General features: G+C 50.6%; 1 protein-coding gene and 1 non-coding gene across 5 annotated transcripts in view; one reads left to right on the top strand and one right to left on the bottom strand.

Annotated features, from left to right (window-relative positions):
- Nucleotides 1-25,190, top strand: part of SSBP3 (single stranded DNA binding protein 3) — a 152,488-nt gene that overhangs the window by 97,794 nt on the left and 29,504 nt on the right. For all 4 annotated transcript variants that reach the window (XM_016120261.2, XM_016120264.2, XM_016120262.2 and 1 more), the window contains exon 5: nucleotides 11,198-11,287. In XM_016120261.2, the coding sequence (XP_015975747.1) occupies nucleotides 11,198-11,287 (90 nt within the window). The remainder of the gene's footprint in view (nucleotides 1-11,197; nucleotides 11,288-25,190) is intronic.
- LOC118606409 lies at nucleotides 8,506-8,611 on the bottom strand. Its single transcript, XR_004952368.1, has one exon. It is a non-coding gene; the product is annotated as a U6 spliceosomal RNA (small nuclear RNA).

The following is a 25,190-nucleotide window of genomic DNA, read 5'->3' as shown; positions in this document are numbered from 1 at the left end:
CCTTGACCTGTGAATCCTCTTCTTGGGGGTGTTCACAATTCTGTAAAATGACCGTTCCAGTTCCCCCACCTCAACACCACTCCCTTGTGTTTGCTCAGAACCTCGGGGACCGGGAGCAGGGTAGGATGAGGGTTACTTCTCTCTGGTCTGACTTCATGCAGCAAACCTTCATTGTATACCTGCTGGGTGCCTGGCCTGATCCTGGGAAGGCTTCTTGGACCTGCAGCCTTTCGGCTGAGGCTCGAAAGGCAGGTAGGGCAGCAGGGGAAGCCGTGGGAGGGCTCACTCCCAGCACAAGGAGCTTTCACAGAAGGAAGGGGGACGAGGCAGGTGTTTCATGCTGATGGCACAGCCAACCTGTTGGCATCACAGTGGGCCAGGGCTGTTGGGGAGATAGGTGGAAGGGACTGAGCTGTGCAGTCTCGCACCCTGTAGCCTCAGGGCACACCCACCTTAACTTAACCCCTGTCGTTTTAGAAGTGAGGCACCTGGGGCTCCCACGAGGGGGTCGACCTGCTCTTATTTACCTAGCTGGTTTTTTTGGGGGGTTGTCGTTGAGGCTGAGCTATAGCGCCCCTTTTGTGCCAGCTGTAGAATTTGGTGGAGGGAAAGAACTGTAGACTTTGAAGTCAGGTGGACCTGGGTTCAAATTCCAGAACTGCCACTCCCTGGCTTGCTGTGTAACCATGGGCAGGTCACCTCTCAGAGCTTTAGTTTAATTCTGTCTAACATAGGGGCGATAATGCCACCTACCCCCAGGACTGTCGAGAGGATCAGAGATAAGTACCAAAGGGCCCGGCACCAGGAGGCACCTGTTACTATCAGCTGTCGCTGTCCCAGCACTCCCGTGGGCAGTGCAGGGAGAGGAGAAAGGAGGTGTGTGGCTGGAACACGTCACTTCCTGAGGAGTAGAACCTTCTCTGGGAAGCCGCTCCCTGACCTCCCTGGTACCCGGAGGGCTGAGACACAGGCCCAGCCATTGCAACCCAGCACGTACCTGGTAGGGATCAGTGTAGGTTTCTCCTGCGCTCATACGTACTCAGTTGCTGGTGACTGGGCCTGGCAGGTGCCTGGGAGCTGGCCGCCAGGGGCCTTGGGACAAGGGTCTCCGCCGCCACATCTTTGGCAGTACTGGCACCTGAGCAGGAGGCAGGCTGGCACCCGGATTTCAGGCAGGAGAGCCAGCTACGCTGTTCCCCATCTGATAGCTAGGTGTAGAGGACTGCCCAAGTGGACTGTAACAGACTCTTAAGTACTCAGCTTCTCATGGCGTTGTTCGGTCCAATTTCCTTTGCATTGCGACCTACATCATTCTTTATTTGCTAAACCCTCTGAGCAGGCAGCAGTAATAAATCAATTAATGACTCCGATGAATCGTTTAATGGCTGACAAAATAACACTAAAGCCAACAGCTTGCATCTCTCCAGCAGTACCAAAGGACGCTGGTTGACTGGGGTGGGGGACGAAACAGAGACTGTTAGCTAAATTAGCGCAATTAGTGAGTGCTTTAAAGGCTTAGGTGGCATCTGCTCAGCTCTGAGCCTGTGCATCCGACCCCGAAAACCACAGTGGTGAGCTGCTCGCCGGCTTCTTCCCGGCCCATCAAGAGAGCTCTGGGATTCCCAACGCCTTCATCTACATACCCCTCTCTGGCCAAGTGTAAACTTCCCGGCCCTGATATTAGGGGAGCCCCGTGAACTTTTCAGACACTGAACATTCGTCCTGTCATGGCAGAGAATGAGCTGAGGGAAAGTGACTCTGTCCCCACTAAATTGGGTGCAAGTGGAGCAAAGGGTGGTCTCGAATTCTTGAAAGATGTTCCGAGGGCCATGCCTTTAATGATTTCTTTTAAACTTAGAAGAAAAAAAGTTTCTAGATGTAGGCGGTTTTTTGTTCTCTGCACACCTCAGTCCTAGCAGGATTAAGTTGTCATTGGAACTAAGTGTGTGTGCGGGTCCATGCCAGGGAATTTTCCACTTTCCAGAAGCAACTGCCAGTGTTCTTGTTAAGGAGCTGTCACTGGCCTACTGTGACGTGTTTGCAGTTGTAAGTAGCTGCTTTAAGACAGTGAGGGGTGTGTGTGTGTGTGTGTGTGCGCGCGCGCGTGCATGTGTGTTTTGCTAATGGTGTAAACCAGGGCCTGAAGCTCATCTCTCTTTAAGAAGAAAACCAGCATTGTACAAATAACGTGCTGTTGATCCACTCCACACTGTTCATTTGCAGAGGCACCTCTAGCCCTTAATCTCCCTTGTCTTGCGTGTACATGCCTAGGACCTGCACCCTGTGCCGGGTGGCCCAGATGGGGAGGTGTTTGCACATGGAGGAGGGCACTCTGGCTGGCATCCATAGTATATCCAGGTATTAATTACACGGGGCTCCACCTCTTACACAAATGGTGCCCTTTGATCCAATTCCCAGAAGAAGCCGGGTGCTTCCTGGGATGGATGGGCAGGGCCTGGTGGGATGGTGGCCGTGGCCTTTTCAGCACAGGGAAGCCAATTCCTCCCTCTGTTGGAAAAAGCCTCTTTCTTTTGGAAATGTTCTGACTGGGGTGCCTTGTTTCCATTTCTTAAAAAAGGAACGGTATTTTCCTAACGTGAGGTAGAGTGAGGCCACTGCTCAGAAGAGTGGCTTCTGTCCAGCAGAAGACATTGTCCTCCAGTAGCCGTTCATTTTCCGCTCTAACCTGTGTTCATGGAATCATAAAAAGTGTGTCTGTCATCTGCGTGGTGCCGTGTTGCTGGCTCAGGGGCTTCTGTTTGCTGAGCGCCTGTCACACTGAGTCCCCTTAGCACCTGAACCCCTTATCTGAGAGTCACATTTAAGCAACTCTCCACACCCCCACAGAGGGTAGAGACCTTCCCTCCTCTACAGATGTTGATGGACTCAGAAGGGTATGATGATGAAGGTTCATCAGCTCATCAGCTCATCAGCTCCTGGAGCATGGAAGGGCTGGGCCTTGAACCCAGACCTCTCTGTTCCTGAGTGGCCGCCTTTAAACATCAGTTTTAAAATGTAGACTAGAGAAGCTGAGACAGCAGCTAAGAGTCAGGCTCTGGTTTCAGCAAATCTGGATTTGACTTCCAGTTCTGCCCATTCCTAGTTCTGTGACCTTGGCCAAGTCCCTTGACATCTCAGAGCCTCCATTTTCTCCTCTGCAGTCCTTACCAGGGTGTTAAGTGTTTTGGGGACAAAAACTGGATAAGCCACGCTAAGGTGAGCAACACAAGGGGTTAGCAGCAACAGCCTGCACAGACTGGGTGGGCGGCTCCTCTCCTGCGGAAGAGCCCCACCACCCCCACCCCTTGTTGGCGGAAGGGAGACAAGCAAGTCCCACACCTGCCCCATAAACCAGAGGTGAGATGAAGTTCTGGGAGGGCAGAAATCTGGTGGGATTTGCGTTCTGAAGGAGGGGCTGTCACAAGGCCTGGTTTTCTGGAAGGGTTAAGATGACAACAGTAATCTCTCACCTCCATATCACCTCCCCCATCTTTGAGTCCTGCCATCCTTTAAGGCCCTGGCTTGAGTGCCACCTCTTCCATAAAGCCTCCCTGATCCCCCTAATCCCTGCCTCTCAGCACCCGCCCAGAGCACCTTCCCACATCCCTCAGTTTTCTGTCACTGAGACCCATTTCATCCTCTAGACCTTGAGGGCAGAGCCTTGCCTCTGTCACCCCTCCCCAGTCCTGGCAGGCACAGCTCATCCCAGGTGGCCCTGGGCAGGAGCCAGTGTTTGCTGAACACATCCGATGTACATAGAGCATTTGCAGCCCATGTAAGCTCCCACCTACCTTGTTTCTCCTCCTCTTCTCAGAATAATTTGCCAGTTAGATCCAGCAGACTCTTGAGCAGGATCTTGCATTCCTACACACACACCTCTCTTAGTGAAGGCCAACTCAGTAAAATATTTGCCAAAAAGCGCAGAGTTAGGAGGTCTGTCTGCTTAGGGAAAAGCAAGACATGTAGATGATGTCAGACGCAGAGAATGCACCCTGCTTACCTTATGTCTATAATAAATGACCCATCCATCGTTTCTTTTCTTAAGCATCAAAAAACACACAGAACTCTTCTTGGGCACTGCCGGGGTTGGTTGCGGGGTCCAGAGACACTGTTATTTGGGTTTCTTGAACCCAAGGTAGAAGGTGGAGGGACAGAAAGACTAAAGTGAGAGCCACTTAGGATACTGCACTTCTCTGTGCTTCGGTTTCCTTACCAGTAAACATAGATGACATCTCCCCAGGGATGCTGAAGAGTAAGTAGGACCCCTTTCTCTAGTATTAGTTGCTTTTCTTTGTGTTCCCTCTCTGTGCTCCAGCATTCATGTCCTCACCCCCGGGGACAGAAGTAAGATGGGGACTTAAGGATAGAAGCCGTTGTATCAGGACAACCCTCACTTGGGCCTTATGGCCTGGCTGTGGCAGGTTGGAGCTTTTTTCTCCTTTGGGGACCTTTTGCAGGTGGCATGGCTGAGAGCTCAGGGTAACGCCCACTGTTTCTTTGGAGCAGCTGGACCTCAGCCACCTGGTTTGGAACTGAGCAGAGGCCCAGGGCAAGAAGTTTTATCCAGGTCATACAGTAGGTGATTTGCAACCAGAGCTGGAAGGAACCCCAGTCCCCAGACCCTCAGTCCAGGGCTCTTCCCCAGGAAACAGGCAGTACTCGGTACTGTGGCCTCCCTTTCAGTGGAGGGGAGACCGAAGTGGAGACAATCAGCACAGTTCTGTTGTGGCACAGTGGAGACCACATATTTTGAAGCGCAGTGTGGTTTTGCCATGTCCCAACTGTGAGCCCCTCCTAAGTTAACGTACCCACCACTTCCTGAGGCAGCTCACTCTGATGTTCCGGTCTGGAGAAGCTTTTTGTAGCTCAGAGCATCTATTGCTGGACCCAGGGCTCTGGGAGAGCACGTCCACTCCTCCTTCACATGATGGCCCCCTGGCTATTTAGAGGCAGGGATCCTGTGTCACTCCCCTGTGTCATCCAGACCTATTTTTAACGTCAGCTGGTTCTTTCTCCTCACGCAGCAACAAGCTCTGTTTTCTCCCAGCTGCAGAATTGAGAGCCCCTGTTCTTCAAAATTAATTCTCCTGTGATTTTACTGTGGTCCATGCATAAAACCAGGAGCCTCTTTTGTACCTTTCCCTCTCCTGACCTCACTCTCTCGGTCTTGGCCTTTCTGTCTGGGTGATGCCATTTCCCCCCATTCTCACCATTCATTCCCTCAGCTACATCTTCAGTTTGTTGATGCTGTAAAATTCCCTATAGGAAACTTGGCCCAGGGGAACCCAGGTCACTCCAGTATTTTGCACAGAATGTGGAAGCCTCTGTCTTGGTGACACTAATGCAAGCATCCCTCCTTCCCCTAGACATGAGCATCACTCATGGGCCTTCATTTCTCATTTGCCCTACTCAAGTAGTCAGTGTGGGGGTATCCTTCACTCCCTGTGTGATCTCCATTTCTGGGAAAAGCCATACCCACGACCCTGGTGTCCTGGGTGCTTGGCCACATGGCATGTGTTGAGTTTCAGTCAAAGAAGGCTACACGTGGAGGTTTTGCTATCGGCCCGTGCTGCTACATGCCGAGCGCTGAGTATTGGGGTGGGGCCAGGAGGGAGGGGATTTGCAGAACAGAATTCCATTTTGCAGCCTTGTAAATCAGTCAGGAGGAGTTCGCCGACCTGGCAAGAGTCCCGCAGTTCACTCTGAGCATTTGTTACTATTCGTTTTTCCAGGAGCTTCATGTTCATAGAAACATTTTTAAAAGGGGAGTTAAAATGGGGGTAGGGGAAATCCAATGCTAGTTTGCGAGTGAGGATAATGGGTTCTTGGGGTGAGGCTGGAAGACACCTTGAAGGATATGTCCCCCAGACCATCGCTTCTTGAAGGAAGCATGAACACTTGTCACCTATCACAAGATACTACGATACTAGATGGGAGCCTCCTGGGAGCTTGCCTCTTGGTTCCTCTGGCTGTCCCTGCTGTTTCTGAAGCCACAGGTGATTTCTTGCACAGAATGAGGAAAGGGACCAGCACCACATCCAGGCTCACCAAGTCCATTGGTTCTTGGTGCCTTTGGTTCTCTGGTGGTATTGGGGAGGGTTTGTCAGTGACACATTGGGATGCTTGACACTCAGTTAGATGGGGGAAGGTGGGATTCTCAAGCTACTCTTCTGCTTAGACTTCTGCCCTATTGTCTAGAGCAGAAAGTCCATATTCCTTAGCACAGCTTTCAAGGCTCCTCCCAGTTGCTTAGATTCCAAGACCCCAGGTTTGAACCCTGCTTCTCTGCACGGCAGGAAGGTTGGGGGAGTGGGCGAATATACTTCTTCTGGGGCAGGGGAGGTGCTCACATATCCTCTCACTATTAAAAACCAGATTTGGATAGTGAGGGATGCCTGTAATGCAATGGCACGTGTGAAACCAGCTGGCTTGTGTTGGGAGCACACGAAGGGGGGGCCCAGTGGTTGTGGAACCACCCTGGGATCATAAAGAAACCTTCTTTAGGAAGAAAGTTACAGGTTCAGCCCTCCTTGGAAGTCTCCCTGGCTGTGAACCAAAATAAAATATTTTGCAGGGGAATGTTAAGAGCTCCGGGCAGTTGTCTGAAGGCACCTTGGGCTTTTCCAGTTGACTCTTCCCAGGATGCTTAGAGGAGGCAGCTGGCTGGAGTGAGCCACGCCACCCTGCAAGGCCTGTTTTCTATTTAGAAAAGAATTTTAAGCTAGTTTTGTAAAAATGCACAAGTTACCAAACTGTGTGCCTGATCCGATTCTGCTTTTTTAGTCCATATGTGTATGCATATATGGATAAATATTGGTGAGGAGGGGCGAGGAAGCAAGGAACCTAAATGTTATCGGCTCTTATCTACAGGCTCCAATAACAAATAGCTTTCTGGGTGGTTTTCAATCTTTGATCTCTAAGTGTTCTATAATGAACAGAGAACAGTTAAAATTTCGGAGTTACAAGTCCTCTGGAAAGAGGATCATCTTCTTGTGCATGCAGGAGCTGCTTGCTCTTTCTAATCCCTCTTCCCCAAGGTATGTGGACTGGGCTGAGGAGAGCCCTTGAGGTCATCTCCTGACCCCTCCATTGGACATGTGGGGAAACTGAGGCCCAGAGCAAGAAAGGACTTGTCCATGGGCTCCCAGCTGGGAGCGAGCCCACATGGAATAAGTTCCTGGCTTCTGAGTCCCACACTCCTTCCTCTTCTGCTTTAGTAGGGGATTTTTGTCTTGTGCACCTACCGCAGCCCTGGCCTGCTGTAGGCCTCAATGAACATCAGGGGGTTTCAGTTTGGGTTTTGTGTTTTTAGAGAAAACTCACATGAGATGCTTTGCTGAGTGCCTTAATGGAGCTCTAACTCAGAGTTGGAAACCACAGGGAGAGGCCGATCCCTAGCAATCCAGAAAAGCCTGGCTCCAGATGGCCAGGTTTGAGCAGGTCTTTGAATAATAAAAGTCATAATCATTTATTGAATACCTGCTGTATGCCATTGCGCTGGATCTTGTAGGTGGATAAAACAGCCCCTGACATCGAGGTGTGCTGGTGGGGGTAGTGTCACATTGATAGATGTTGGGGGTGGGAATGTTTCGTGGATTGGGATTTGAGAGAAACAATAATTTCTTAACCCTTCTGTCGCCCTGTAACACCGGTTGCCACTGTTTTCTTCTTCATGCTTTTCTGCCCTTTGGAAAGTTTTCTGTTAGTCACACATTTTTACTTCATAATCAAAGAATAGCAATAACTCATAATTCAGGACACAAGCACTGCAGAACTACTGTCACCTGAGTCACTGCCAACATGGCCTTCCTTTCATTGAAGGGTAGCAGAAGTCCGTCCTCCACCCACATGTCGCAGATTTATACTATTGGTTTACTGCAGCCATGGTCACCCCAGCCCTGACATTCAAAGGACCATGGACCACCCACTCACCCTCAGTTCCTAGAACCATTAATTCATTCCCGATTTCATAGAAAACAAGATCTTGGAGTAAGGGGAGATAAGTCTTGCTCCCAGGTTCAAGTTTTCATTTAAAAGATTTTTTAAAAAATTGTAAGATAGCCTTATGTTATATCCATAATATATAAAGAACTCATATATCACTAAGGAAAAAAGTCACCCATAAAGCAAAGGAAATGAATGTTTTCCCGTAGAAGTAGATCGACAAATGGCCAGCGCAAACCATTTCCAAAGGTAGTGATCCAACAGATGAGTCAATACCGAAGAGATACCATTTTGTAACAAGCAAGTTAGCAAACACTGTGATAATGTCTGTCAATTTTAAATTGGTAGAATAGTGATACCTCTATATACTATTTGGCTCATTTTAAAAATCTTGTTTGGGTGACCATTTAATGGGGGGGGGGCAGCGCTTGTGACATTGTTTAACAAAATACAGTGACAGACTTTCTCTTTACTTTCTGTGCTCTTTAGTAGGGAAGTGTTTTATACTAAATGATAAATGTTAAAGGATCAAATTTGTGAGACTTTCAGATCTTTTTTTTTTTTAGTATAGAACACTTCACGAATTTGCATGTCATCCTTGCTCAGGGGCCTTGCTAATCTTCTCTGTATTGTTCCAGTTTCAGTCTGTATTGCCAAAGTGAGCACTCCAATCTTTCTTTAAAAACAAAGCATCGTTTCTGGGCTAAAGGCTGAGGAAGAGTAGGTCTGGACTCTAAAGAGGATAAATGGAAAAGAGTCATCTAGAGTCTGCTCTCCAAACAGATGTTTGTTTCCTCGTCTGTATAGTGGGGTGGGGGTGGGGGTGTGGGTCCTGTGTTTATCTCAGAAGGCCACCAGTCAGGCGGCTCCTGCCACCCACACCCCGCAGGGTTGGCCTCCACCAGATCTGGCACTGCAGGAAGACCTCCATCTTTTCTCATCCTCATCCCAAGAACAAGTCAGTGCCACATCGAATTAGACATTTAGTCCATGCAAGAGAGTGTTTCGGTTTTCCCAAATTTATTGCCTATTCCCACCTGCGTTCTAATCATTGTTATTGGTTCACCCACCCTTCTTGGCTGGTGGACTTGAATGAAGATGCGACTAATTGGAGAAAGACTTTGTCCCTGGAGGGCACCTCTGTTTTGGAAAGATGTCAGTTCTTCTCCACATTTTTATATATATAAGTACTTTTTTCCTTTGATAGACGTTTAGAAATGCTCTGAAGTTCGGAGGGATGAGTTGATAAAAAATAAGCAAGAAAACTTCCATTAAAGAATTGAAGGAGATAATGAAACATTGTAAAACTCTGATCATTAGAATGGAATGTTAGAGAAATAGGACAGAATTAAAAAGCTCAGAAACAGACCCAAGCGTTTGTAAGAATTTGATCTCTGATTTCAAATGAGTTGGGAGGAATCGTACTAAGGCAGTTGACTGAGGAGTAAAATCCACATTCTTTACCAAAATGGGCTCCCGAAGGATTAAAGAATTAAATATAAAACTTATCTCTGAAAGAAGTTCAAGAAAATATAGGTGGATCCTTACCCCCCCCCTCTTTTTTTTAACTTTTCTGTTCCCACTGCTGAGGAGTCATTGTTGGTTGTAAATCATGAGAAGTTGCATTTTCACAGCACCGCTGACCACATACAAACAGAGCAGCTAATGGACAACCTAGCATGTTCCCCTAGACAGCCCTCGTCCCAGATAACACCGGGCGGGGGCGGCTTCTCCTCCTTCTGAGTGGACTGTGGCCTCAAACCTGGGGAGGTGGGAAGACCTAATCTGTGATATTTTGAGATGCTTGTAACATGTTACAGGGCGGTTGGCAGAATCTCTTTAATGACAAGAGAGCGTTGCTTTTATGTGGCCAGAATTGTTTCGAAGTGTTGGTCTTGAGTGGCCAACCCATTTTCTTTACCCAGAGTCTATCAAAACACCCACTGTGTGCCCATGCTGAGTCCTCCTTGCTTCCAGATTACCATACTCTCCCAGTTTACAAAACATAGCTTATCCCCTCACTTAATCTTCTACAACCTTCACAAGCAAGACAACAACAACTATCCCTCTTTGATATGAGAAACTAAAGGAAGAAGGCTAAGTGGTTTACCCATGGTCATCCCTTGCTAATACAAGCACTGGTGCTTGAACCCAGATGTATTGGTTCCCAAAGAGATCTATCTATCTCTTCATCTTGATACATGTGGTGTGTTCATGGGATTCACACCTTGCCCCATTTCCTTCCATCAAAGTTGGAAGTCAGGAGTTCTGGTTCTTATTTTCTGATTGAGGAAAGGGTAGGAGAAGTGACTTCTTCAAGGTGGGGATGGCGGGCTGCATTCATAAGAGAAAGAGGTGTTTCTGACCCTGAGGGGCTTGCTCTTGTCTCACAGACCCCTAGGAGATGATTAGTGATTTAGTTTCAAATTCTCTGGACTGCTGGGGTTTGGGAACCACTGAGGCTGGAGGTGGGCTTCCTGCAGGAGGAATACCTAGGAACTGTAGAATCTTTGGGGAAGGTCGAGGCGGTCAAGCCTGTGCTTTAATCAGCCTTCCCCTGCCCGTGTGAGCACGGGGCCGGGCACAGACATGCCAACCGCATGAACAGGTGGGATGCAAACTGTCTGGAAGAAGTCCAGGCTGGGGCAAGCAACGTCTGTTCACCCCAGGAAGCATTTGTTGAGGCAGATGTACCAGGTAAATGCCTGAATAGCAGCGTTTAAAAGGAGAAGTAATAACAGTACCCTCAATGTGAAGCCAAACTTCCGTCCTACAGCACCCGGGACACTGGTGGTTCCAAAAATGCACCTGCCCTCCCCCTCCCTCTCTCTAGGGATGTTTCCCAGCTGGGCTGTCTGTTTATTCATTAAGTTGTGGATATTTATGGGCCTTCTGCTCCGTACAACATGCCAGTCTCTTGGAGAGGGCACAAATATTTATGAAGCACCTTGCCTGCCCTGAAGGCGCTTCATGAAGCAGCTGAGCCGGTCAGGCAGGGCCACCTTACATTAATAACAGCTACTGCATGTCGGCCACCCACTACTGCTCTGCATGTGCAAGGTGGTGGACGTTGATCTCCTGTTTTAGAGGTGAGGAAAGGGAGTCTCAGAGTTCATCACTTGTCCAGGAAGGTGGTATTCAAGGAGGGTCTGTGGAGGATGTGGGTGAACGAGGAGAGGCAGGGACCAGGAGTTGAAACTCAGTGTCTCTCATTATGGGCGCAGCCTCTAACTCCATCTTCCTGTCTCTACAGAGTGCAGCAGCTGCCCCGAGCCCTGTGCTTGGCAACATTCCCCCCAATGATGGGATGCCCGGAGGCCCCATCCCACCCGGTTTCTTTCAGGTATGTGCTGGGCCCTTGGTTGGTCCTGTGCTCCATTCACTCCAGGCCAGGCTCGGGCAGGCGGGAGGGAGGGAGAGAGAGAGAAGTAAGTAGTAGCTCAGTTTGCCATGGTCTAAATACCATTTCTTTATGCTGGTTCAAACCCTTCCTTTCCCCTCCCTTTGTCCATCCCTTTCAAAAACCATGGAGGGGAGAAAAGAGATAGAGAGCAGACACTTCCTGCATGTGCTAGAGTTTTTCTTCACACCCACCCACTTCACAACGTAGCCGCCCCCCTGGTCAGGGAGGCAGTGGGGCCACTTCCAAGTCCCAAGTCCAAGTCCGGGTGAAGCTGTCTTTTAACAAAGGCTTTCTTTCGCTCTCTTTTTTTTTTTTTTAAACAGCTAAACTGTTCTTTGTTTCTGTTTTGTTGCTGCTGTCCTTGTCATTGTTTACTTTGCCTGTTCAAACTACAAACCTTAGGCGTAATGTAAAAAAACAAAAAACCCACCATCTTGGCAGGTCTGGGACTCCTTTCCCTCTGGTTAACCACTTGATTTTTTCCGAGTGTGATCACAGATGGCATCCCACGAGTATCTGTGCCCAGTACTCTGCCCCGCCAAAGGCAGGAGCAGATCCCACGTGGGTTGAGAGCCCAGTCTTTTCTAAAAGACACCTTGTTGGAGTCTCGGGGACTTTCTGTGTTGTCCAGGTTGGGAGTGACTGCCACCGCCTCTGCATCTTCTCCATCTCTGTCATCTTCTTGCGGAGGGGCTCATTCCATTTAAACCAGGTTGAGATTGGAAAGTGCTGTCTTGCAGAGGTGTCGGCATGCCGGGCTGGAAGGAACTTTTATGTTGAAGCTCTTGAGTGTAACATCCCATTCTTTCACACCCGTCTGCAGCTGGGTTTGAGGATCTGCCTGAGTTCCCCGTGCCTTTTGAAAAGTTAGCATTTCCAGATAAGAGTATAGGAGGAGCAGTTGTATGGAAAAAAAGGCAAAAGATTTCTCTGTGAAGCCCAAGACTTCTAAACTGGGACCGATGAGGTAGAGTCCAAGGAGACTTGTGCTCAGTGAAGCCAGTATTTCACACTGTGTGCACCCAGCAGTGAGACACAGGCTGCAAGGGGCTCCCTAACACGGGAGGTACCTGAGCAAAAATGGGACGAAGGCCCGTTAGAGATGCCGAGGGTGGGAGATGACCTAGAAGACCTTTCTACTTTGCAAGATTTCACATTTTGGTAGATATTAACTCCCAGGCGAGGAGGTTTAGGACATGCTACTCACCAGCCAAGAAGGGAAGTCAGTCAAATATGGGTCTGCCCATACCTGGGTGCAACTTCTTTCTCAGGCTTATGTGTCCTCACCCATGCTGCTCTTGATAATGTGCAGATGTGGCTTTCTTGCCTGGCAGACAGAGCCCACCCAGGTACCAGGCTCTACCTATGTGCATCCCATTGAGGCTTCGTGCTGCCGTCTGGGCGCCCAGGGCAGGCCACTGTGATGGGAAGAGGAGGACAGTAGCCAGCTGTATTTTTTAAAGTAGTCCATTAACTTTATTTGGGCCTGAGTCTGGGGCAAGGCAAGGTCTGCCTGATATGTGGGCAGTTCCCAACTTCCTGCTTTGGTATAATTGTCCATGGTTAAGGCCTAATTCCAGGCATACTTCTTGGGCCCTCCCCTGTGACGTTTAAGGGTGTGTGGTCAGAAGTCCCAGACTGATTCTGCCCTTATTTAGCTACCAGCAGTCACCATCACACAGAGGTGACTTTTGGACCCTCTTGACCTGACTTCTCTGATCCCCTGTCAGGGTGAACCATCAAGAGTTGGCTTGGGTCACTGAGCAAGGAGCTCTGTGCCCTGGCTTCTCTGCTTCCTGGGGTGACATTGGCCCAAGCCCCTCCCTTACCTCCCTCCTCAGAGCATCATTTCCCCATCAGTCAGATGAAGGCGGATGGGGTCTTTCCTGGCCGTGATCCTTAACTGCTCAGTCTGGGTCACTGCTAAGGGGAAAGGGTATCTCTCTGGCAGGAGGTAGTGGCTGCCCATTTCCGGAGAAGGCCAGTTCACAATGGGAATATTAGCTATTGATTGCTGTCCCTGCCCCCCACGCTCATCTTGCAGGCAGCCACTCTGATATTAGAAGGGAAGTAGAGATGGTATCGAGGGTTTTATCTGCTGCCAACAATTGCACTTCTTCCCCTGCTTGGTTGCAGCCTGGGTGGGCAGCTTTGCTGCAGGGGGATTTTGTACTGAGGAACCAGCCTGAGTTGGCTGATTCATCTTTGGCCGGACCCTGTCCCAAAGTAGTCAGGACTCTACCCCCAGCTGGTGCTAAATTTAGAAGTCAGTGGGGCCTCCAGGGTGGGAGGGTGGGAGAGAGCAGCTGTCCACCCCACATTCTGGCCCCTTAGAAAGTATCATAAGGGATTCCCTCCCTCAGGCCTTTGACTGCCAGGCTGCGAGGCTCCTTCTGGGGTCAGAAGGTCTGGCCATCCACACCTTAGTTTCTCTCTGTGTGCTCTTTCTTACTCGGTGTTGGACTTCCGAGGTGGACAGTGTCTGTCTGGTCCTATGGCATGAGGTGTATCTGGTAGCAGCAGATTGAGGGCTGACAGGGAGGTGGTTTGGAACCCGACTTCGCCACACTCACTCTTGGAGAATATTGTGGGGTTCTTGGGGTCATTGTAGCACTTAAGAAGAGCATTCTAATTCTGTGTGTTCTGTGTAAAAGGGCTGTCTTCATCCTGGCATCCCCAGCACCTGGCGTGCACTAGGGCTCCAGGAAACATTTGAACTAAGTTTGTTTGTGTTGCTCACATTGCCAGAAGTGGAGCCCCACCGGCCCCACAGCTCTAAGTCATGACCAGGCTTGAAGGGTCTGGGGTGGGGTTCTGGAGTGGGGAGGCGAACAGAGAACTAGAGCCTGAGGATGCTTGTTCTAGTCCCCCAACTGCTCACACACTTGCTGAGTGACCTTGGGCAAGTTGTTCCTCACTAGTAAATGAAACTGGGTGGACCAGATGGTCTCTTGAGAGCCCTTCCAACTTGGATTTTCTGCTTTGGATCCAGATGGATTTTATATAATCAAGCAATGGCATTTTTTTTTTTTTTCATGCAGCTTAAGTCAGTTGGGTTGCACATCTGGCAAACTCGGCTTGGTTTTGGCCAGGCGCACTGGTCTGGGTGGGTCCCCAGCTCCTTGGCCCTAAGGTGGTTCTGAAGGAGGCACTGTCCAATGAGGATTTTTAGGTCCAGAGCTGGGGAATTGTGGGAGGGCAGGGGTCACAGAGAAGGGAGCATTGGGTACAGGCTGTTTTTGTTCTTGTTTTGTTTTAAATTCCAATAATTGTTTTCAGTTATGTTGTGTTTTCAGACATGCAATTTACTTTCATTTCGATCACAGTGTTTCTGCAGAGGAGTCATGGCTGATTGGAAAAGTGAGACTCAGAAAGGTGACCTGCCCAAAATTACCAACCCGGGGCTGTAATGCGAGTCTAAACCCAGGCTTCTTGGTCCCTGATCCTAGTGTTCTTCCACAACAGTCAGAAGTCCAAGTGTAGGTATAGGTTTGAGTGTCTACAGGAAGAAGAGAGACTAGAGAACCCAAAGGAGGAAGGAAATAATGGAAGTAGAAAGAGAATCTCTAGCCATCTTCTCAAAAGTGGCCAATGTTTCCGCCCAAATGTCAGCTGTGATTGGTTAGGGGTGGCTGCTTAAAACACTTGTCGAAAATGATACTGAAGCTGTGTTGTGTCCAGGCTACATGGGCAAGTAAATGGTAGGATGTGTTTTACGTGTTTACCATCCCCCATCTAGTTCAGACTTTGCGTTTGTGGATGTGGAATAGAAGCCCAGAGGCAGATGCAAGTATGCTTCGTGGCAGTCATTGGCCACCTCTGATGTGAAGGCGCAGGGCTTGGCTCTAGGCCAGAACTGAGTTAACCGTAGTCTGCCCACATGAGCACCCAGCCTACCAGGCGAGACTGACAGATAAACTCCTGCTCTGTAGCAGGAAGTGAAAGGCCTGCCTTCCCAGATGGGAGATTAGGACAGCTTCCTGGAGGCAATGCAGCCCTGGCTGGCACGGAGTCTAGAGGTGTGGTACTTGGTGGGGGGCAAAGCTGGAAAGGTTGCCTGCAGTTGTTGATGGACTTTGTTGAGACCCAGCAGAGGTTGTAGGGCTATAGACTGTATCTCCTCTGGAAGAACAGCCCTGGGGGATCCAGCTCCCTTTGCTAGAAGCTCAGCCCATCCTGCTCTGAACATCCCCAGATACTTTCTGCTATGACTGGGGGCCAGTAAAGATTGATGTGTCCGCCATTCCAGTGAGTCCTTATCTTGCCAGCTGAGCCCATTCACCTTGGAAAGAAGTCAAAGTCTGTCCCCAGAAAACCCTCCCTCTCCCTCTCAGTTCTAGGGGGAGAAGAGAAAGAGCAAATGATGTGGATAGCCCAGGAAACAGAAAAATGATCCAGAAAATAAAAGGGAGAGAGACACACACATGACCTAGGACCCCTGCGTTCGAAATTACAGGAAACGCTTCTCTCCTCATCTCCTGCAGAAGTAGCTGGGGTTCGTTTCTCTGGGAGAGAAGCAGCCTCAGGAGAGCTCTGATGACTGACTGGAAGTATCTAAGTTCCGCCACATAGAAGACACTCAGCCCTGCCTCTGTGTGAGTGTTTAGCCCTTGGATTTCAGATCCTTGAGAGAAAAGAAGAGGGAGGTCAGTTTGAGTTTTGTAAGAAAGACATTTCTACCACCTGCCCATTTAACAATGAAGTAGTGAGCTCCTTGGCACTGATGGTAACCAAGCAGAGACTAGATGCCCAGCAGAGAGCCTTGGGGACTATGAGCCTCGGGGTGGAGTGCTGTGTTTCCAGGGAGGGTCAAATCCCAGTAAATGAGAATATGCCAGTGGCAGCAATTCGAGCAGTTCCCAGGAGCTGGGGCGAGTACTATCCATTTCCTGCCTTCCTCTCCAGCGGGAAGCAGGCAGCCACAGCTGAGTAAGATGACATTCCTCCTGCCAGAAAGCCAATGCAACAGGAAGGACTTCTCTGTGCTGACCAGGGCAAGTCTGGTACTCGGGAAACTTGGATAGAATTAGAGCACCTTGTTTTCATGGTTTTCGAAGTCTGCTACTAGGGAAGATTTGATAATTGGGGACACGGATTCCCATTTGACAGGTGGTGATTCTAAGGCTGGAACCTAAACTATGTGAGACATGGCCAGGCTGGTTGATTATCCAGTAGGTTAGGCATGGTCTCTAAGGGCACAGTGACCTCCCAGTCACCCAGCCCTGGTGAGCACTGCAGACCAAGGAGGCCACCACAAACCTCACCGACTGTTGGAGGAGGCAGGGAATGGTTATTCTGAGGGGTCAGTGCAACAAGGAACAGCCAACCTGGCCTGAGGGCTATCTAGGAAGGCTGTCCCCAGGGACTGACATTTGAGCTGAGACCTGAGAAGGAAGCAGTTGCCAGTGCGGGGAGAGGGGACAGGGTGCCCGGACAGGATGTGAAAGGGCAAGTTTGGGATGGCAGGAGGCCTGGATAGCTGGGCAAGGAGGTATGTGGGGGTGGGGGGTGGGGGGGTGGGGGAGGTGGATTAAGGTGAACCATGAATTGGACACACAAAGGGCTTTAACTTAAAGACAGGAGAGGAGTGAAAGGTTCCTACGAAGGAGAGTGAGTGACCTGGTGCCAGGAGGAGCACCAGTGCTTGGAGGGGCCAGGCTCTCTCAGGCTGACGAGTGAGAAGGGTAGAGTCGGGTCTGTGGTCCCCTCAGGAGGTGGCCAGGGCCTGAACTGGGGCGGCGACTGGGCGCAGTGGCTCGTGCTTCCCTGCCGGAGCCTGGTGGCCCCCCGCTGGATATTGGAGTTGGGTGGGAGGCAGAGCCTGGAGGAGGCCCAGGGTTCTGGCTGACATTGGACCATGCTGGGTAGGTCTTCGAGGTAGGGCTGTGGTGGTGAGAGGCTGAGCCTGAGCAGCCTCTTACCCTGTCAGGCCCCCAGTGTGGTCTTGCGGCTGCCCAGCCTAGCCCAGCTCTTCTCGGCAGCCCTAGCCAGTGCTCTCAGGCCATAAAGTGAAACTATCTTGACCCCCTCTTGGAGTGGCTGGTAGAAAACTATCCCGATTAGAAAAGGCATCCCCTTCTGTGATTGACCTGTAAGGTGGGCCTGAGATATAATAGCCTTCCCACTGTATGGATGAGGAAACGGAGGCTCAGATTAGCCAGAGTTGCTTAGGGAAGATAAGCCTGAACAGGGCTGTGGAATCCGGAGCTTCTTGGTGAACTCCCCTGTATGTCTATTGGAGAGTAAATTCTCCCCTTTCCGAGCGCTGCTCTCTGACCCCAGCCCCTTGCCCTGTCTGCTTCTCTAGACAGAGGGGGGTCTGATAGATGGGCTGCCCTGTGTGTCTGTGAGGGGAGGACAGAGGTGCTATGTCAGGGGTGAGTGGGGACTGATACACCCCCCTCCTCACCGCCCCTCGGCCTGCCCAGGCCGTCTGCCTGCACAGACTGACAGAAGGCAGGGTCACCCCTGCTGAGAAGGATTAGAGAGAAGGCGGGGCACCCCAACTGCTGTTCCCCACCCCCAGCCCCCACCTGTTCCAAGCTGACTTGGCTCTGCGGTGGTAGCAGCCCCCTCCTCTGGTTACTGTGTGAAGCCGGCTGGATGCTTTAAGCTGGCCTTGGGAGGCAGGCGCCCCGACTTGAGTCAGGCCCTGCTGCCAGACTGCTGTGTGTCCTTGGGGAATCATTCTCCCCTCTCTGGGCCTTCGTTTGCTCATCTATCCAGTGAGGGCCTTATAACCCCCGGCCACTTCAAAGCGCTGTGATCTGTGCTGGCCCTGCTCCCCTTGCCACCAGATCTCCACCAGCAATTGCCTGGCCTGTATGGAAAGGCCAGGACAGGAGAGAAAGAAAAAAGCTTTTTTTCCTTGCCAACACCACCTCCACAAAGGTCAGGCTGTGCTCCCGCCCCGCCCGGCAGCCAGCCTGGTGCCTAATGTCTGCCCAAGCGGCAGATGACCGGCACCGGGCTCCTAGCAACAGTGGACAAAAGGTTACTCCTGACGTGCCAGGCTGCCTTGGCCCCCTCGCCCTCCCTCCTAAAAGGGGGAAAAAAAAAGTTGCAGCTTTGGCTGGCGCGTGTGCCTGTGTGCACGCGCGTGGGCATGTTTGTGTCTGCACACTCGAGCCACCTCTCCCCGCCCTCCAAAAAAACGTGAACTCCACATGTCGCGCCGTAACTCTCACTGATGAAATGGAAAGTTGCACATAAATCAATGTCTGCCGCCCTGTTAGCTATGCATCAGCAGTCAGTGCCTGGGAGATTTGCTCAGTAACAAAGCACCCAGCGGCTCCGTGGGCCTTGGCTGCCCCCTAATGCGAAGCCAGCCCACGCCAAGGACCGCAGCAGGGGCTGCAGCCAGCTCCTGGCCGCCTGCTTCTTCTGCTCGCCCCCTCCAAAGGACTGCCAGTCTGCTCCCTTTTGGGTGAGAGGAAGGGAGCATCTTTGAAAAGACCCTTGGACCTAGGAGGCCTAGGCTGTTGCTTGCAATCTCGGTGACCCCAGCAGCTGTGGCCCCTCTCTCTGGGCCTCTTCTCCTGAGCTGTAAGCTGACTCCGGATCTCTCTTGAGTTTTATGGATCCAATAGTGTCAGCAGCCGCCTTCTCCTCTTGTTTATTAAGAGCTTGGGCTGGTTTATCCTTTTCTCCTTTGGACCTGGGTTTTTACTTTGGGTTTCTCTTAGAGCTGAATTTTTCCCCTATGCCTGAGAGCTGTTCTGTTGGGGGTTGTCAGCTGTCCTCGTCTTGGCCGTGTCTGATCCCCTACAAGATTTCCCGCCTCTCATGGGGGTTGGGGGGTGCCCCTCGTGTTTTTGTTTTGTCTCTTCGTAGCTGCCTAAGGGGGTAGACCCTCCTCTGCTTCTGCCTTCACCTTTATTCTCTGCAAATCATGCTGAGGTTTTTCTCCTTAAAAAAAAAAAAAAAAAAAAGGTCAAATTCCTCAGCCCTTGTAGCAGAAGAGGTTTGAGGAAGAAAATTTCACAGGAACCCTGTAATAACATGCCTTGGCATTATGTGGCTCGAGAGAGATACCCTGAGTAAGATCACACCACCCCGAAAGGAAACTGCCCTTTGGGGATTCTGGGCTGGGCCACAGGCCAGGGTCCTGGACTACGGGTCAGGGCATTCTTGCCTCTCCCCGAGTGCTATGAAGTGCTAGTTTAAGAGCTGGGTATATAGCAGGTGATCCATAGTGTGGGTTCTGGGTTCATGTCTTGTTTCTGATTAAATTAACTAGCTGAATTTTTCCTGGCAAGCTCTCTCCCCCAACTGAGGGCCTTGGGGATAAAGGACGCCCTGGGATCAGGCCTCTACAGGTGGCTTTGAACTTGTATTCCAGAAAGCCTGTCTCTCACTGAGTCCGAAATGATGGGATAAGACTTGGTAAGAGCATGGATGGGGCCACAGCCTCCACGAAGTGCTGGCTCCGGGCTGGATGCTGAGCTCTTCCAGGGGCTCCCTGACCTGGGGGATATCACATCACCTCTGTACTCAGTGCAGGCATGGCAGCAAGATGGCACCTAGCTGGGACAGAGGCCTCCTCAAGGGAGGTATCAGAACATGAAGTGGCTGTGACCAGGAGCTTGGAGCAGGACAGCCCGCCGCCACTTTCTAGCGATGTGTTTTGCGCAAGTTACCCAACGTCTCTGGGCACTGGTTTTCTCAGCCGTGCTACAAAGCAGACTCTGACCCCTGGGGCATCAAGAGCTTTGGTGGGGAGAAGAAATAAGGGACCACCTGGAGAGCCAGACAACCTCTGCGGAGTTTGCCGAAGAGCACCCAGCATCAAGAGGGACCATGAGGGTCTCTCGGTAAGGACCGTGCTCCCAGCCTAAGCCTGACTCTGGTTAGGACATGTTATGTGTTGGTGGGCAGCTCTCCGGAAATGGGTAATAGAAAGGCTGAGAGAAAGAGGTGGTTCCCAAAGGATTTCATACAACAGGGAAGACCCCGAAACACAACTTGATGTATCAGCAGCCTCCTTTTGGTGAGGGTCAGTACTCTCGGTGTCTCAGTGCTGCAGCTTTGTGCAAGGAGGTGAGGCAGCCCATTTCACAGGCGAGGTAAGTGAGTTTCAGAGGGGACCATAGGCCATGCTCCTGGCCCATGAACCTGGGCTTTTTCAACAGCACCCACTGCACAAGCTGCCCCCCCATGTACCCTCTCAGGAGCACCGGGTCTCAGAGCCCACTGCCCCACAGCTTCCTAAACCAGGCTCTCAGTCCTGGTTCTTTTCCCTCGCCCCATCCTAGTGCTTCTTTTTAGCTGAGAAAAGAAGAATAGATCTTGGGTCATTCCTTGAGCCTCTCGGAGAGAAGCCTGAGAATTTTTACACAGTCATCCAGAGCCACAAAACTAAAAGGGAAACCCTTGGCCAACTTTCGTGTTCCCTACTCAGCCCTCTTCTGTTCAGTGGACAGTTGGGGTTGGATTCTGGCATTCTGCATTTGTGGCTGCTGGAGTCCTGCATTCCCTCTCCTAGTTGGACATGAGGAAACTTCGTGGAATTGTCCATCAGGGCACAAAGGGGTAGGGCAGGAAGGCTGTGTGCGTGCTTGTTCCTGGAGAGTGTAAAGTAGAACAGGAGTTGTCTGGGTGGACAAGGCATTGCCTTTTTAATACGTGCCTTCACCGTGCTGTCATGATTAACAGCGGAGGCTGAGCACTGACGAAAGGCGCTGTGGAGGCTGGTGGGCAGGAGCAGGACTATCCATTTTCAGAGCAAAAGGCAGTTGTTTCTGTGGGGAGAGGATTTGATTCTCTTGGCAAGGTAGGCATCCTCTCCCCATGTGTTCCAAGGGAGTGGCATGCTTCTGGCTCCTGAGTCCATCTCTATCTCTCCACTTGCCCACAGAGCAGGTCTCTACTGCAGTAAGCAGATGAGGGAGAAGAGATGTACTATCTGGATCCTGGCCAGAAACCCACACGACTGGGACTGGGTGTTGGAAACCCTCACCTGGTCATTTCATTCCTAGCTTTTCTGCTAACATTAAAAGCTGGAGTGTGGCCTATTCCAGAAAGAATTGGGATGGAAGGAGCCACTCACGGACAAGAATCTAACAGGTTTCCTCACTCCATGTGTGTAGTCAGCAAGAGATGGGAATTAGCACTCTAGACAGCTATGAACTCAGTGTTTCCCAGTGGCCATAAGTCTTGATTTTTAACTTGAGCAAGGGCAAAGAAACATCTTTGTCAAAGAACAGATAGATGCGTGATTCCCAAGACACCATAGATCTGATTGTCATTTCTCTTTGTACTAGATTCCAAAGGTTTAATGCCCCGGCTCCTTGGCTTGGAGGTCCTAGCCCTAGAGTCCCCATCTGGTGCATAAGGTCCTCCATCACCATGCCCACTCCTGCCTCTCCCACATAGATCCCAATCTCTCAGCCCAAAAATCCCTTCCATTTCTTTTCTGCCAGAAGATGTCTGCTTATTCTGCCCACATGAGGTGGTTCTATAATTTCTGCCCCCTTTACTCCCTAGAGCACCTGATTCCTGCCTCTGTTGGAGTGCAGACATCCTGGGGCTCCTTGGGGGTGGGCCAGGGTACTGTTTATTTTGTGTGTCTCCAGTGCTTAACCCAGGATGCTGGGACTCAGTGGCTGCATGTACCACCAGGTGGACATGGGTTTTACCCATATATTCTGGGTATTGACACTTTTTCCTGCGTCCCTGAAAAGAGTGCCCAGTGGTATGGACACAGGGAAGTATAAAAGCATCTTGAACAGCGAGGCCCAAAGAGCTTAGCAGCTGGAGGTGAAATCATCTCTCTTATCCCCGACCCCGTCCCAGTCACAGCCATTCAAGATAGATCCCTTTGCTGAGATGACCCTAGAGAATTCCTTGGTGAATTCACAGCATAGGAGAGAGTCAAACAGTGTGAACCTGCCTAGAGATCTCAGGGCTGGAATCCAGCCCCTGAGATCAGAAGGTTTTGTACTGACCTGCAAGGAAAGAGCTTGTTCCCCGGCATTATGGCAAGATTGAAATTGAGGAGATGGTTAACAAGGAGATACTCTGGGATTGGCTGGCTGGATGTGAATGTTGGTTTTGGTGTTATTATGAAAGATCGTGTTCTCCCCCTCCCCCAAGACCAGTGGCCAAGAAAACTGGGGCTCAGAGATTGGCCACAGGACGTGGTGGGAGAACCAGAACTCTGGTTTGCTGACCCTTGGTCTAGCTCTCGTTCTGTCTCCTCAATGGGATAAATCTTGACTTTGACAAATAATACTGTAATGTCACTGGACTTCAGTCTTTCCTTTTGTGTAATGGGGGTAGTTTTTGCTTCATTTATCATATTAGAGAGAGATGAAGTTAAAATCAGAAAGTAGATATATGGTTTTATTTTTCCTTGAAAATTTAAAAAGACCCCAGTTTTTCCTCTCTTCAGTCTTGAAAACCATTACCTAGTTCAAGGGCAGGCAAACTTTTTCAGTGAAGGGCCAGATAATAAATATTTTAGGCTTTGTAGGCCACTGGTCTGTTGCATCTGCTCTGCTCTGCCATTATATTATGAAACTGGCCGTGGATAGCGCATGAATGAGCATGGCTGTGTTCCAATAAAACTTTATTTGCAAAAACAGGTGGCAGGCCAGATTTGACCTGGAGCCATAGTTTGCCAACTCCTAGTTTAGATGAGCATATTGGCCCTGCTCTTGGGGTCCTTGTGCTGCAGCTGGCCCCAGCCTCCACTCTGGGGATGCAGTGTGTTGCAGGGGACCAGGCCTGAACCTGGGACCAGTGAATGCGTGTCCTGGGGCTCAGTCTTTCCCTCTGTGCATGGAGCTGGGGGAAGAGGCAAAGAGCAGTATGTGGAGGAACTCCAAGGTAGGTAGGTCTTGGACGCCGCCTGTACTTTCATTTGCTGTGTTTCCTCCCTTTGTTTGGAAAACTATTGCCTGCTGATTCTGCGTCTCTGTCTCCATGGGGCAAGCCTGCCTCATGCCTCTTGAGCAAAACATTCGCTGAGCGCCTCCTGCAGGTGTCTTGGCAGCCCATCCGGGAAAACCAGAGGCACAAGTGTGCAGACCTCTCTCTCTTGCTGGCTGCCCAGCACAGTCCCATTTCTTCAAAGAGACGCGGGGAGAGGAGTCAGCTGGGGCGTTTGCTTAGAGGAAAACGAATGAGTCTTTTGCAGACCTTTGCTCAGAGTGAACCTCAGAGGCTGCAGGGATTCCTGAAATTACACAGAGGTGACCCCGAGGGGGAGATATTGTGTGTGGTCCTGTTCACTCAAACTGCTGACTTCCCCACCGTCCCAGGAAGATGGTCCACCACCACTTGCCAGACTTCTCCCTGGCAGAAGCGATTCCACTAGTCCACTGCCCGTGGAGGGTCACTATTTTGGGCTCATCTCTTAGGCAGTCAGGAGTCCCCTGACTGTGAGCTCTCTGGGTGCTGTGTGTGAAAGCCTGGGCTGTTGCTCCACAGTTGGGTGTGGGCCAGCCAAGCCCCCTGATGACCTGCTGAGCATGTGTCAGGCCTGTGTTACGTGGGCACAAAGATGGCTCAGGCTCCTCTGCCCTCTAGTTGGTAATCTCAGCTCCAGCTTCAGCCTGTATCCCCCCATGTACACACACAAAGAAGCCTCATCCCCCAAGGGGACAGATAGAAGTAGAGTAGGAAGGCAACTGTCCAAGCCATCGCCGAGTTGTTCCCATGGGTGGAGATGAGAAAGTAACTTTTCCTGCAGTGAGCTACATGTGAAAGGAAGGAGCAGTTTAAAGCCTTCCCTCCCTCACCCCACCAGGTGGTCAGCTCCCCACTCCCGGGAGACTCTAGGTATAGGCAGACTGTGTTGACGGGTTTGGGGTGTCAGCAGCACATAGGCACACCTTGGCCCTCTCCCCAGAATGGGTTTACAGCATTTTCTGTCAGCACTTGTGTCTAAGAAGCAAATTGGATTGTCTGTCACATGCCTTTTACCATGTGTATAATTGATGTAATTTTATATTCACTCAATTAAAGTGACACGCCCAACAGGCGGATTACAGAGGCCACCAGTAATGCAAGTCATCTATCTCCCGCTGCCAGTCGATAGAACCCACCCCTTCAGCCTTGCCAGACCAGTGGCCAGGGTCCCCTGGAGTCGGGAGAGCCAGGGACGTGTGGAGTGGTTTTGTCTCTTAGCAACATGAAACTTCAAGTCCCCTTTCCCCAAAGGCCTTCAGCAAGACAAAAGGCAAATTCAGCCTGGATGGTAAGGAGGCTGCCTTCTGTTTGGGTAGCGTTAGGCAGTTCCTAGAGTCCTCTCACAGCTTTCACCTAGACTCCTTGTCTGTCTTATAGATGAGTAGCCCAAGGCCCAGGGTTACAAGGCAGAGCTCCCAAAGCACTCGAAGCCGTTGTGCACTCCACTGGCCACAGCCTGTCCTCGTTTGCACTCTCCCAGGCTCACTCTGGAATTAGGTCTCATCTCTGTTTCTCTGCGAGTCCATGGTTCCTAGGCAGATGAAGGAAGCTTTGGGGAGTATGGGGTGGCATTTGGTGAAGGAGCAGTGAGTTTTGGAAATATTAAAGTTAGCACACAGCTTTCGTTACTTTTCTCCTTCAAAAAAAAAAAAAAAAAACCAGTGCGGGTTTTTTTTTTAATCTGATTTTTTTTTTTTTTTTTTTTTTAAAGGAGCAGTCTTCCCTTATCCACCAGGTAGTCAGTCTTTAGCACAGAGAACCAACTTGGTCAGACTGTTGGTAGTAGCTTTTCTTTCTGGTTCCTTGAACCCAAAGGTGTTAGATGTGCCCTCCCAGGGCATGTTGATCACGGCTGTGGAGTCACACCTGCTGGCTGAATCTCCATGCCCTTGAGCCCACAAGGCGCCCACAAATAAGACAGAACGTCCTA

The sequence above is a fragment of the Rousettus aegyptiacus genome, unplaced genomic scaffold (genome assembly GCF_014176215.1).
Source record: "Rousettus aegyptiacus isolate mRouAeg1 unplaced genomic scaffold, mRouAeg1.p scaffold_m13_p_1, whole genome shotgun sequence".
Taxonomy (NCBI): Eukaryota; Metazoa; Chordata; class Mammalia; order Chiroptera; family Pteropodidae; genus Rousettus; species Rousettus aegyptiacus.
Note: the sequence above shows the minus strand (reverse complement) of the source record. Positions and strands in the feature narration are given on the sequence as shown.